The sequence below is a fragment of the Clarias gariepinus genome, chromosome 16 (genome assembly GCF_024256425.1).
Source record: "Clarias gariepinus isolate MV-2021 ecotype Netherlands chromosome 16, CGAR_prim_01v2, whole genome shotgun sequence".
Lineage (NCBI taxonomy): Eukaryota > Metazoa > Chordata > Actinopteri > Siluriformes > Clariidae > Clarias > Clarias gariepinus.
In genome coordinates, this window is record NC_071115.1 from 2,745,001 (window position 1) to 2,759,886 (window position 14,886).

Sequence of the window (14,886 nt, forward strand, 5' to 3'; positions counted from 1 at the left end):
TAACCCCAATAGGAAGGGATGTCTACGTAGGGAGTCTACAGAGTGAGCAAGAAGCGACAACAGATTAGGGCTCACACTGTGACATATGTTTTTAAAGTAATTAGTAATCTGATGTTTACATGTAATAATCAGTAATCAAATTACAATTTTAAAGTAGTAATTAGTAATTTGTAGCAGATTACGTTTATTTGAGTAACTTACCCAACACTGTTCTTAACATAAAATTTGCATGTAATAAAAAATAAAATTTTTGTTTACTAGATTTATTTTTAATAATAAAAGTTGGTAATATCCAACAATAAGCAATGCAATATAAATATAATCACATTGATAATGACATGATAAATAGGTTTACTGTACCTGAACAGGTAACACCAGCATCTTCACTATGGGTACAGTCATGTTTTCCAAATCCCCTGTGAGAGCACTGTGTGATGCTGCTTTCACTTCCAGAACACTGAACATCATGCATCCATATTGAGCCACTTCCCTGACCAAAGGCAGCACTTTGATGAGCGCTGACAGCATTACCACATCTAAGTTGTCTACACACCACCTGTGCATCACTCATGTCCCAGTCATCATCACACACTGTTCCCCACTGGTTATTATAATAGACTTCCACTCTACCAGAGCAGGAGTTACTGCCATTAATGAGCCGTATGTTAGCGCCATCTAAGAGAAAACACAATGCATGTTTATATTAATCAATAATAATGATTCTTGATATAATTCTACAATTTTTAAACTAACAGTTTAATATAAAACTATTTCTGTAATTCCCAATACCTTCTCGAAGATGTCAGGATTTGTACCTAAATAATCAACATTATAAAACTGATCTCATATTGTATCCAATTTATTACTGTTTAAACACCATATATCATCTGTTAAGAGTTTGTATCGCTTGTATCACAACTTCTTTCTTTATTCTATTTCTCATCTTTCCTAGAAGGGTAAAGTTAAAAAAATCCTCTTAAAATGCCATCATATTAAACTGGTGGAAAAAAACAGACATCATATTCTTTACATTATAGTTCTTTTGCATTGTAGCTCTAATTCATTAGATCCAGCCTATCTGGTTGAGGCGTTTTGCTAGTTAACTGAAAACTAGTGGAAATCTGTCTACTGTATGTGATGATGATATTCAGCTTCTGAAGCCATGGCTTGAGTCATCTTCAGACCTAACAGCAGTGAGGACAGAACACAGGAAGTGGCTGGGGACAGTGTGGAAAAAGCCTACTTCCAGTACATGATCTTCAGGAAGCAATCAAACAGGCATCAAATGATTGAGTGACACGAGAGTACTGCAGTCTTTTTGACTCTATGCAGAACCAGATACTACAGTTTTTGAAGAATAAAGGACTTCATACCTAATTGTTGTATAACAATTTTAATGCATAAAAAAACTGATTTTTCCTATGATCTGGATTGTCATTATGTAAAAAAAAAAAATAGCCATCACTGTATTGTACAACCATTTAAACCACACAGGAGCACTAGCAGACATGAATATTGGTAATAAATTAATTGAAACATTTACCTCAAAAGTTTGGCAGTAAACTAAATTATTGTAAATAGAATTTAAATGGCATTACTCATAAAAAAGCCTCAACTAAACTATCCATAAACATAAGTAGCTTAAAAACTACTTTAATTCTATCTATTACAGTGTGTATCACACAACTTTAACAGAAATGTTAATCCACAAAAATGTCATCAAGAATGCAAAGACATTAGCATAAGTTAAAACAACAACATATAAATAGAATATAACTTTTTCGATAAGCTCAGGCAATACACTATCCCACTATAACCCACTATCACTCATTCTCTATAGTGTTTGTTCTTTATAGGGTTACAGGAGGCCTGGAGACTATCCAGGGGGACTAAGTACACCCTGGACACGGTGGTGATCCATTACAGGGCACAAGCATACACAGTCACTAAAACACTATGGGCACTTTGGAAATAAAGATGTTCACTTTTGCCATCTCTTGTGTGTCCTTGAAAACACTGTTATAACAGTAATTGATAATGATAACACCAATCAAATGCTTTACAGCTCTAGGGGTGGTGCTTTCTGTAAAAGGGAGTTCATTCAAAGATTGTTAATCCTACCTACTTTACTCTCAATATTGGCCAATGGTGATTAATCCTTCCTAATATTCCTTTAATAACTGTAGTTTGTGGCACCTCAGAGGATTAGAAAAGAAGTGTTTTTAAGGTTTGGATAAAGTTTGAGCAAGATGCCCCTGATCTGTAGAGTAAATTATTATTTTTTTCAAATGGAAAATTCACTTACCAGCAAACAGAGAAGCTCCAAAAACACTGACTATGGAGAGAAAATAAAGAGGAGGGAATTCATTAAACCAGTGACTTAAACAATAGTGTTTCTTTAACCTTTGCAGTTTTGGGCAAAAGCTTTGTGCTTCTGCTACACAATGCTGTTAAAACTATAATGTGTTTGTAATGAATCAGTTGGAAATGTGCAGCCTGGATAATATTTACTATTCACTGTATTTATTGTTCCAGTGCTTTACACATTTGCTATATGAATATAAATAATGAAAATTACAGGAATCTATTTTAAAGCCCCACTTTCTTTATGTACTGTGTAATACATTGGGTTGTAACAGTAAGAGTAACTGACTTTATAATATCATAGATCACTGAACAGCAGTGACAGAACACAGGAAGTGGCTGAGGACAGTGTGGAAAAAGTACTACAGGCAATGCAATATTATTTTAAATAAAACCCAAGTTATTATGAGTCCAGTATTTAAATATATAGATCAATGTTGAATAGGAGAAATTTTTTACAAATAATTAAAAAGGCATACAGCAAGGACAAATAACAATTACACACATTATATTATTATAAACAATTTTAAGTTAAAGAAAAATGTATTGATAAAATGTTAAATTTACCTAGCATTAAATAGAGACTCAGCATCCTGGTCCTTAAAGCAGTATTTAGTCTGGTGTCACTCACGGAGTCTACTCCTGCTGTCTACTCAGAATGAAACTCATGAGAACATGTGCGTGATGCTCTTTTTTTTTTTTATACATTAAAAGAGGCAGAGTTGTTTTGGGGGCCAGTTCCTGTTTCTGTGACCTGTGAAAATGTAATGTTAATATAACTCATATTCTATAACAAACAGTTGTCTAGACAATATTTCTTAAAATTATTGATAATTAAAGCAACATTTGTGAGTATAGAATTATACATTATAACAGAGGAACTGATCTGCACACCGTAATAATGTATATATGTATAATAAGGTTGTCCTCATGAGTAACACTAGTTCGTTCTCAGTGAGGTGGCGAGATAGGAGACGCAGATATAAATACATTACAACATACATAAAAGAAATCCCACAAACAGAAAGAAACAAAAACAACAATCACACCCTAACACATACGACTTAATCATAAAATATATATAAATATATATATATATATATATATATATATATATATATATATATATAAAAACACACTTCACACGCACAACAAATGGAAAACTCAATAAATAAATAAATAAAAAACTAAGAAAAACAAACATCAATACACTTAGAACCAAAATAAAATACATTAACACTTCATACTACAATACCACAAAAAAAATAAAATACAAACACCCGAAACTGCTTCAGGGCAGCCAAATCTAGCTCAGAACTACTCCACAAAGCCCGTTCAGGCAAAGCAGCAGTTAGCCGATAGCTAGCTCCCACCAAGCAGCAGCATCTTCCTGCGCAGCCCTGTCAGCACAAACGATAATTGCACATAAAATGCGGTTGATCTGCCTGTAATGAAGATACAATTAAGAAAAATCAGCTAACTCTCCACGCATACGTAACAGATAAAATAACTTTAAAAGCACTTACCGTAAGAATAGGATCTCATGGAACCCAATCAATCAGGCAGGCGAACAACACGTTGGAAAGCTGAGAGCTTGTGCAGTCTATCTGGGAAGCATTATACACCATGCGGAGGCAAAAATGCACCTATAACTTCCAATGACTACCTGTACCTCTGAATCTAAATAAATACAGAAATAAAGCCAAACATACAGACCAATTCAGACAGCTACACCTAGCAGTAACTCTTACCTGTAGAAAGGCAATCTCAAACACATGCCAACAACACGACTTTGTTAAATGGGCCATTCTAAAAGAAGACACGCTATCATAAGCTACAGTATAACCCAGCCAACATCCTCTACATACCTGGATGACATACGAATGATGCAATACTACCTTTTCCAACAAACTAACCTACTAGCCAATCAAACATAAGCAGGAGGAGCTTTAGTAATCCTGGCACATATGTATGTATACAGTACATTTGTGACAAAGTTTCAGAGTGGGTTGCACTTTTCATATACATTTGCAGCATTTGCCAGAGGACTTTTTTCGGAGAAATGTGCAGAAGTACTTTAAAGCTTGTGTCCTTTATCCTTAGACTGGCACAATAGGCCAGGAATTAAGAGTACCATTAGAAATTATTTTAATAAAGTGCCAATTTAAGCACTTATATAAGCTGAGAAGACCCATGTCTTTCTTTTGCCCTGAGAGAGGATGTGTCCAAGACAGCAGTTCTAGAATATCAGAGTAATAAATGCTTTAAGATTGGTTAGTATCTTTTTTTAGCTTTTTAGGCAAGCATCAGAGTTTTTAACCCTTACATGAGTCGCTAGTGGAAGGAGTTTAGCAATTGAGTGATGTGGGAGAACTTGGGTTGCAGGTGTCCAGTATCAAAACAACTAGGGACTGGGCAAACAAACACAGGTGCCTCCGTGAATAGTAAAGGCCTGGATTCCTAATATTGTATTTCTATCTTCCAATAAGAAACCATCATGAGAAAGCCATTTAATTAATGTAAAACAAAATAGAAAATTGGTTGTCAATGGTTACCAAAATATTGGATGCTGTGACGGATTTAAGAGTTACCCAGAGCAATCACAGCATTTTGAATGGGAAAGGATCTTCTGTAGGCTCAGAATGGTCTTCTTTATCATGGGCTTGGTGGTTACAGAGAAGGTGCACCAGGAGATTGGTAATATCAAGTCACAGAACACTTGTTCATCTGGACAGACTTTTTTCATCCCCTTCAAGCTGCTACTGTCCAAAAGTCCAGGGTCAAATCCAGTAATTAATTTCCTCTATTATGTGAAACAAGCAAGCTAGACCTCATTACTGAGGAGATGACACTGGGCTGTAGTTCTAGCTTGATGTCCTGCCTGATTGTGTTCTCCTACCAGCTTCCTCTCAGCTGCCATAACAGTTGCTATTCCTGTTGCATACAGTGGTGGGTGGTGGTTAAGTTCAGGTTTTAGTTTACTGATTATCATTTCACACAGTATCTGGTGGTTGAAGTCTACATATAAAAGATGTAAATGTGATTGGAGGCAGATGTACATAATCACTATTCTGTGAATCATTGCACTGGTGATTGCAATGTGGGAGCTATTCATTTGTAAGCCATGTTTTGGCAGATTATTAAATATTGGTAAATTGCTTTACATCAATAATGTTTCAAAATATTTGCAAAATTACAAGTTAATTTATAATGCACATATGATGAAAGAATAATATCAAAGTGTCATTTAAATTATTATACAGTATTATGTATCATTAGTGCAAATGATAAATATTTCACCCAACCTTTAACATACATTTTATTAAGATATAAATATAAATGAAAAGTAAATATTTATATAGAAAAATACATTTCATTCGATTACATTACTATTTTTTTTTATAAAAAAAAGAAATCCATACTATCCCAGTGTGATTACTAAAATTAATTCAATTTTAATTGTATAGCGCTTTTAACAATTGTTATTGTCGCAAAACAGATTTACACAATCATAAGAATTATTTAAATTTGTATAAAATGTGAATGAACCAAAATTGATTAGATAGTCCCTGATGAACAAGCCAAGGATGACAGTGGGAAGGAAAAACTCCCCGAGATGGCAATAGGAAGAAACCTTGAGAGGAATCAGACTCATCAGGAACCCCATCCTCATTTGTGTGATAACAGAGAGCAGGGATTGATCTGCAGTCATAATGTGTTTTAGGAGGCTGGAAGTTCAGTATAAAAGGAGATGTGTTTAATATTACAAGTCCTCCGAGAACAGCTGCCCGCATCCAGCCAAGGCCAGGACTGCCTTCGTGGAAAATGGAACCGTCCCCAGTCACCACGTGCATCCCAGATGGACCACACGGGGCATCCATGCGAGAAGATCTCCAACCAGAAGAAGGACACCAGGATGAGTCAGACAGGTCCAGATGGGGTCTGGATCACTGGTAGCTCAGGAGTGATGTATAGCTCAACAAATGGACGGAGAGAAGAGAATAGAATAGAATAGAAGAGAAGAGAAGAGAAGAGAAGAGAGAGCTGAAGAGAAGGAGAGATAATAGTTAGGTAACTTAGGGACATTTTAGGTAAATTGATAAAATATTTTAGCAAGATAGGAGCTTATACAAGTAAATAGATTAAAGGTAATAGATTTTTACTTGGACATTTAATAGAAAATAATATTTTATATTCTCTCTCAACTATTCTAATGTCAATCACTAATATGATTGAAATGTGAATGAAAATATAGTTCTAAAGGACTAATGAGTAAAGACAAAATGTTTCTGAAGTCTGTGTAAATAAAAAAAATAACATTGATAATTGAATTTTATATATTTTATTGGTTTTGGATATTGATATTTGTCTAGATCTCAGCACTACACCACACAGTTTGCATCAATTGATTCATTTTCATAGCCAGTGTCAGGGGAGGTGAAACAGTGCAGGACACAAGAGCAGACAGTTCCAGTATTACTTTGCGCGGGGTACCTGTACTGTGAATCAGGGAACTGTTGGAGTACCCCAGAAGGAGACAGGTGTAATTCTGATATGGGATTTACCGCGAACTGGTCTGTGATGGTAAATAGATCCGCATAGATCAGAGTCAGTTTCCTTGCGTGTGTCTTGTCATTGCAAAAGCCCGAAGCGACTTCTGTAACACGCAGAGCTGGCGGGGAGAGGAGACGATCAATGCAAGAGCAGCGCATGTGACGGAATCGCTAAGACGAAGCATGGGTCAAAATCTGTGCAGCAGTCAGAGCAACATCAAACAAATCCAAAGCTAAAGACAATAGATGAAATCTGTGAGCGAGAGCACAAGGTCGATACACACATCAATCATAGGCAGAGGAAACCGCGATAGACCTGGACTGTAGAGCGCGCAATAACCCGGCAGCGAGAGGGCGCGCTGCACTTCCTTAAATCCCGGGAGAAATTAATTGTGAATTGGAGACAGGTGTGCGGGAGGGGCAGTCCGGGGGCGTGGGGAAAAGCATGGCAGTCTGGGAAACCATGACCACGTGTAGATAGACATGATAGTGTGGGGGGAAAAAGGGATTGCAGGGGCTCGCAAAGGGATCATGAAAACTTGACACACACTCCATGTCATGTCCATTATCATAGGCAAAGCATCATTCCCATATATGAGTATGATTATTATAAAACATAATTATAAAACAATAAAACATTTTATTTAGAGGCAGAGCTGCTCCGTTTAAGAGCTTGTCTTCATAGGTTAAAAAAAAATAATAACCTGTACACCCAATCTGCTCATTCATTCATGCTGTCGACAACAATGAAACGAAGAATTAGATGACGAAAATAAAAAAAACAAATTATTTATATTGACTAAGCACACCAGGCCTTACCACCGCCATGTTCTACCACGCTAAACTAAAGGTACTTACATATAAATAGGATTACCGCTGATTGGCCAACGCAGAAGCTCCTTTCACCAATGAGAAACCTATCGACACACCCCCAAACCTTTCGGCACACCTATTGCTCCAGCCTGTGGTTATCCCTACTTGGGTGTAGTTTGATTCGTCTTGCTCTTCTGTTTCATTAGCGGTTCATGACAGCTGGAGTCTCGCTACTGCCCCCTGCTGTACTGTATGAAACTTAACATGAATGTTTTTTTGTTTACACAACGTACTGTATTAGGAATTTGTTACGGTCAAGTTGAGGCAAAATTACGTTAACCTTAAACGAAAAAAACATTTGAAATCAACAAATACGATAATTTGAGTATACTGAAAGTAATTATATTATGTAAAGTGCACAACCTGCCTTTTTCATTTTTTTGAGTGTGTATCTATTAAATTATTGTTTATCTACAATGTGTATCTATTAAACTACTGTATCACATAATGAAACTCATGAGTACATGAAACTGGTCTTTATTCATGGCTCTGAGAAGGTGAAGTTTTCTGACAAACACTTGAGTGTCTAGTCTATGTTTATTAAAGTGAATTACAAAGGGAAGAGGTAAAAGTGAGATAAAGCAATATTTGTGAGCATAAAGTATAACTAGGGAATTTATATACATCCTTCTTGCCAAGAGTAGTTTGTTAATGAGCTGTACTATATTGTTGGAACCAGAAAATACCCATAACACTCTTTTCAGGGAAGTCTATAACACCCATGTTTTGCTGTACTTGAAGTTCCCTGTTTTTCAGTGCTTTAAATGTGAGAAACCACATTGGTTAGAAAAACATGTTAGAGCTCACGAAGGTGTCAAAAGTGTCAAAAAGTTTCTCTTATTACTTTCGTTTCTCTACCGTGGTCTCTAGCCACATTTCAAAAATGTCTACTAATAAATTGTCAGGCCATGTTGAGATGCCACTACCATTTTAAGTCGTGAAAAAGGATAGTGGAGAATACAGTCTAACAAATAAATCCAAATGTTTTCATAGATATTTAATTGAGTTAAGATGTAGCAAATGTAAAGGGCAGAGCCTATGAAAACCAGAAAGAGACCACGCTAATCAAGATAGAACTGTTACTTCAGTAACCGATGATGAGGTAAACACATTCTTATGATAGGATGGACCTCCTGCCACTAACCTATGGGTATGTTCATTATCCTCCTGTGAAAGTGGGCAAAATACAAAGGTTCTTTCCTAGACCAAGAACTCTGTAATGTATATTGGGTGTGTGATGGACATGCTTACACTGCAGAATATAAAGCCTTAGGCTGTAAGTATTTTTATAACTATAACTTCTATGATATTTATAATGTCATTTAAATATTTTTTTACCATAAAAAATATTCAGGTCATATTAAAAATGCCCAAAGAATATGTTAGTTAAACATTGTATTAGATTAATGATCATATAGCAATGTCTTACTGCCACTATTTAAAAATTTTCTACAGGGTTAAAGTACAAAACACAGAAGTGTTATAATTAGTTTTAAACACTCATTTGAATGTGAGTGTTTAATTTTGATTAGAGTCACATGACCCCATTTCAATGGTACATGTGTACAATGGTTGTACACACTTCTGGAATCAGGTGACTGACACCCACTGCCCCTGAGAAAAAAAAAAAGTATTGTAGTATTCATTTTAAAGAATTAATAGTGAAATATATAATTTTAAGAATTTTACATCAGAAAACCATGCAAATTTGCAATGATAATTTTTAAAAATATATTCTTTATATTTTGTATATTAACAATTGGTAACATAATGCATATTATATGTATTATTATACTTTTATTGATTTTGTTCTCAAATTCTCAAAATCTTGTTTTCAAAAAAAGTGTAAATTATTAGTTAAAAAAATCAAAAAATGTTTTTTTTGTCATGAGTCTAAGCAAGACAAGCAGGCTGATCCAATTGTCTCCTAGCTGCACAGGGTCATCACTCAAGGTTTACCATATTAAGGCTGTGTCTGTTTACCAAGCTAAACAATTTTAAAAGACCCAGAAAGTCTGTTTTAGTCATTTTAATTAATGTAGAGAACACAAATTCAGAGCACACTAAATAAACACCCGGCATCTCTGATCGGAAGTTAGGACTGTTAAATATTAGCTGTTAATATTATTTCTTACATCTAAAGTGCTTAATGAAATTATCACAGATCAGGAGTGTGATAAACTCTGTTTAACAGAAACCTGAATTAAACAGGACGAGTATGTACAAGCAGGTCACACATTAGATTTAATAGTATAGTATTATTTAGTGATGGGTCGTTCATGAACAATTTGTTCTTTTTGAACGAGTCTTTAACGTGACTCAGAAGAACGAGTACTGTAGTCCAAGAGAGTGATTTGTTCATTTTCTAATGGGCGCGCATGCGCAAAGCATCGCAAAACCTCTGTACAGTATGTACAGGAAACAGAATTGAGCAGTTCATCTCATGAGTCTTTTAGTCCGAGTTGTTTATTCTTTTGTCACGTGACTCCCATAGCCGCTATGCAGTGCTTTACATAAAAAACAGAATTGAGCGGTTCTTTTTCTCATGATTCTTCTGGTCCGAATTATATATTTTTTTTGTCATGGGACTCTCATAGATGCTAATAGCATAAAAGACCAAATGACTCTCATTCTGAGATGAGCTGCTCATTCTGTTCATCATTATATGTTCTTCGCTGCATTGAAATATTTTCATTACTGGAACTATAGCCAAAATTTGTGTATGTAGATGTGCTGGGGGTCTGTTTAGTGAAAATGTAACATTTTATTTTATTTATGATTAAAAGAACGAAATGAACTAAATGACTAAAAAAAAAAACATTTAAACACTAAAATGATCCAAACTTCCAATCGTCATTAAGTATAAGAAATGTAATACCAATTTCACAGTCTGAACTTATCTCAGATCTTGTCTCTATTAAAGTGTGTGTTACGTCCCGTAGTATTTTCGGGCATTTCGCACGTATTTTAGTGCCTATGTCTTTCAGGTCTTGGGATTGGACATCTCACCTGCCAATCATGGTTTCCAGCGCGACCGCGATTCCCGTGGGAACCAATGAGGCTGCCCCAGCCGAGTATAAGAACCCGGAAGTGACGCAGCCAGAGGCGCGGCTTTTTGGTTCATTCATATTGATTGTTGTTATGGTGACGCTATACTTCCGGTATTTTTGAACGTTGTCGTTGTGATTTGTGAATGGTGTGTGTGCGTTACGCTAAGCTTTCTACGTGTGTTGTTTTGTCCTGACTACGCCCAGTACGAGTTCTTGGACGTTTCTCCATTCGCGGTGTCGAGTCCAGGTTAGTATGCCCTAGGGCGTACATAAACAAGCACGTAGAGTTAGACTTTGTTTAGACACACTAGATAGGAGTGAGAGCTAATTGTTGTACTTATGTTTGGCTAGTTAGTGTAGTTAGCGGGCATCCCACGCCCTGTTTTTGTTTTCACTTTGTTTATTAGTTTAGATTGACTGCCGCGCATAAGTTAGAAGGTGTTTTGTTTTATTTATTTCTTTGATTTAAGCTCTGCTCGTGGCTCCCACCGTTGAATGCGTATTTGATATTCTGTATATATTTTCTGTAAATATTATTTCTTTCTCTACTTGTACTTTTGGTTTCCACTGTGTGTTTTGGTGCTTTAAAATTACTAAAGTTTGCTAAAACTCAGCGCTACTCTCGAGTTGGTCTCATTCTTGTTCATGAGTGACTTCTCAAATAGTAATCAGTGACGGTCTACAAGATATTATCCTTTCTTTCTTTTTTATTTATTTTTCTTATGTCGGCTTCCAATCTCCCTTAGACAAGAGCAAAATAACAACCAAATAGGAAACCGTAACATAATTGGGGGCTCGTCCTAAAAAGTTCACTCTTTACTTTGTACTAACATTGAGGAGGCATTCTTTGAAATTGAACTTGAAACTAAGTGGCTTAGGTGTTTTTGTAACTTGTGAGTTGGTGCTTAGATAACTCTTAGGTGAATAACGTACCTTGAGAAGCATTAACGCAAATTATAATAATAAGCTTGACCATGGCATTTAACCTGCAAAGTTTTATTGACAATCCCTCATGGGATGTAATTGAGAAATGCAGGAAAGATGACTTGCTTATAATAGCTACCCACTATCAGATTCCTGTTTCAAAGCAATCTTTAAAGAAGCAAATTAGGGCCGAAGTGATAGATCGGCTATGCGAATTGGGAGTTTTAACACTAGCTGATGCGGAGAGAGAGACTGATCCTCATGGCGAGAGGCAGGATGTGCTTGAGGCAGGTAAAGAGGAGGTAGAGACGGCCGAATCGGACACTAATGTGGGCGTCGGACCTGTTTTGCCACCCTTTGAGCCCTTTTCACCAGGTACTCCTAGTTCAAGGGAGGAGTTGCATACAAAGGTGAGACTGGCACGGCTCCGTCTGGAGGCAGAGGAGCGAGCACAAGCCCGCCAAGCAGAGTTGGATCTGCGTCTCGAAGTCCGCAAGCTCGAAATTCAGGCTGATAAGGAAGTGAGGCTGCGTAAATTGGATATTGAAGCAGCTATGAGCGCTGCAATTCCTCCTGTGCAGCCAACCTTCTCATCGGTGAGTGATAATTCGACTCATTCTGGCTCCACCACATTTGATGTGGGAAAACATATTGCTTTGGTACCCAATTTTAGAGAATCAGAAGTGGACAGCTATTTTAACGCTTTTGAACGAATAGCGACTTCTTTGGGTTGGCCTAAAGATGTGTGGTCATTGCTACTGCAATGCAAATTAGTCGGCAAGGCTTTAGAAGTCTACTCTACTTTGTCGTTGGAAGATGGCTTAAAATATGATGTGGTTAAGTCGGCCATACTCAGGGCATATGAGTTAGTTCCAGAGGCCTACAGGCAACGGTTTCGGAATCGTAAGAAAAATGCCACCCAAACCTTTGTAGAATTTGCACGGGAGAAGTCAATTCTTTTTGACAAATGGTGCACCGCTAGTAAGGTCGACGACTTCACTTCACTTAGGGAGCTAATGCTACTCGAGGACTTCAAGCAATGTCTTCCGGAGAGGATGGTAAGGTATCTAAATGAGCAAAAAGTGACAACGTTGTCGCAAGCCGCAGTCTTGGCAGACGAGTTCGTGCTTACACACAAAAATGTTTTTCAGACAGTTGGAGTTGAAATGAGTTCAGTCCCCAGGGCTGTAGTGAACGTTCAGCCACCCAAACAAAATGGTGATCAGCCTAAAGAGATTCGAGAATGTTTTTATTGCCATAAGAAAGGACACGTGATAGCTAACTGTCTAACCCTGAAGCGTAAACAGCAGTCTCAAAGAAAGGAGGTAGCATTGGTTAACTCTGCTAGCTCATGTTTGTTATCTGAAAAGGAATTGCCAGACCCCACTTATTTGCCTTTCTTATTTAAAGGGTTTGTTTCATTGACTGGTAAGAAGGATGACCAGGTAGAAGTCCAGATATTGCGCGATACAGGAGCCGCACAGTCCTTTATACGTACTGACGTTCTCCCCTTTTCAAGCCAATCGTCAGTCGGATCCTGCAGGCTAGTACAGAGCTTCAGTATGGAAGTTACGAAAGTACCTATACATCGCATTCACCTTCAGTCTGATGTGGTTACTGATTTTGTAGAGGTAGGGGTATGCCCTGCACTACCAGTAAAAGGTGTATCTTTCATCTTAGGTAATGACCTGGCCGGTGGGAAAGTGATACCTTCACTAGAGGTAGTAGACGATTTACCGACCCAACCTAAGACAGATGATTTGTTTCAAAGATACCCAAGTGCATTTCCCGCATGCGCAGTTACACGAGCACAAGCAAAAAAAGATAATGACATATCTTTATCTGACACCTTCTTAGGTACAGACGCTGAGTCTGGAGAACTGTCAGGAACCGAGTTCCGTGCCAGCGACCAGACGAGGGAAGTGGTAATGGGCGACATTTTGCCCTTGGCAGTCACTCGGGAAAAACTTATCGAAGCGCAAAACGATGATCCTTCGTTGGCAAAGTGCTTCAAATCCGTGGAAAACGGCAAACTAGATAATGTTTCATTCTTCATTAAAGATGGGTTACTTATGCGAAAATGGCATAAAAGTACTTCGGTAGAGGATGAGTGGAACGTAGTTTACCAGGTGGTAGTTCCCACGGTCTTTCGTCAGCAAGTTTTGTCATTAGGGCACGACCACGTGCTATCAGGACATCTAGGAATAACCAAGACCTACAATCGCATCCTTCAACATTTTTTTTGGCACGGCCTGAAGCGAGATGTAATACAGTATTGTAAGACTTGTCACATTTGTCAGTACGTGGGTAAACCTAATCAGGTGATCCCACCCGCTCCGTTGATCCCGATACCCGTTCTGGGCGAACCCTTTGAGCATGTGATAGTAGACTGTGTAGGGCCTTTGCCAAAGTCTAAATCTGGTAATCAATTTTTGCTTACAATTATGTGCACCGCTACCAGATACCCAGAGGCTATCCCACTTCGCAAAGTTACAGCTAAAGCAGTAATCAAAACTTTGATAAAGTTTTTTACCACGTTCGGTTTACCTAGGGTCGTACAAACAGATCGAGGTACCAATTTTCTGTCAAGGTTGTGTTCACAAGTCTTCGACACATTAAACATTACCCACCGTACATCTAGTGCTTATCACCCTGAAAGTCAGGGAATGTTGGAAAGATTCCACCAGACATTAAAAGCAATGTTGAGAAAGTATTGTATCGAGACGGGCAACGAATGGGATGAAGGCGTTCCTCTGCTCCTATTTTCAATTCGAGAAACAGTGCAAGAATCCCTAAGGTTTAGTCCATCAGAATTGGTTTTTGGGCATGCCGTGAGGGGACCGCTAAAAGCTTTAAAAGAGAGGATGTTGGGTATTGAGACGAGTGAGAGGGCCAACGTGTTGGACTACGTAAGCAAATTTCGTGAAAGGCTACAGAAATCTTGTACTTCGGCTCGTGAGTCTTTGTCCAATGTTCAAGGGAAAATGAAAGCGCGCTATGATAAAGGGGCTGTGACCAGAGCTTTTGCAGTTGGTGACCAGGTATTGGTCCTACTTCCTATCCCAGGGTCTGCGTTGTCTGCACGATTTTCTGGGCCGTACGAAATTTTAGAGAAGAAAAGT

At 37.7% G+C, this 14,886-nt stretch overlaps 1 protein-coding gene across 1 annotated transcript in view; it reads right to left on the reverse strand.

Annotated features, from left to right (window-relative positions):
* The window catches only part of LOC128544924 (deleted in malignant brain tumors 1 protein-like), a 145,007-nt gene that overhangs the window by 79,471 nt on the left and 50,650 nt on the right, over positions 1 to 14,886 (reverse strand). The window contains exon 11 of the mRNA XM_053515236.1: positions 367 to 675. Within this exon, the coding sequence (XP_053371211.1) occupies positions 367 to 675 (309 nt within the window). The remainder of the gene's footprint in view (positions 1 to 366; positions 676 to 14,886) is intronic.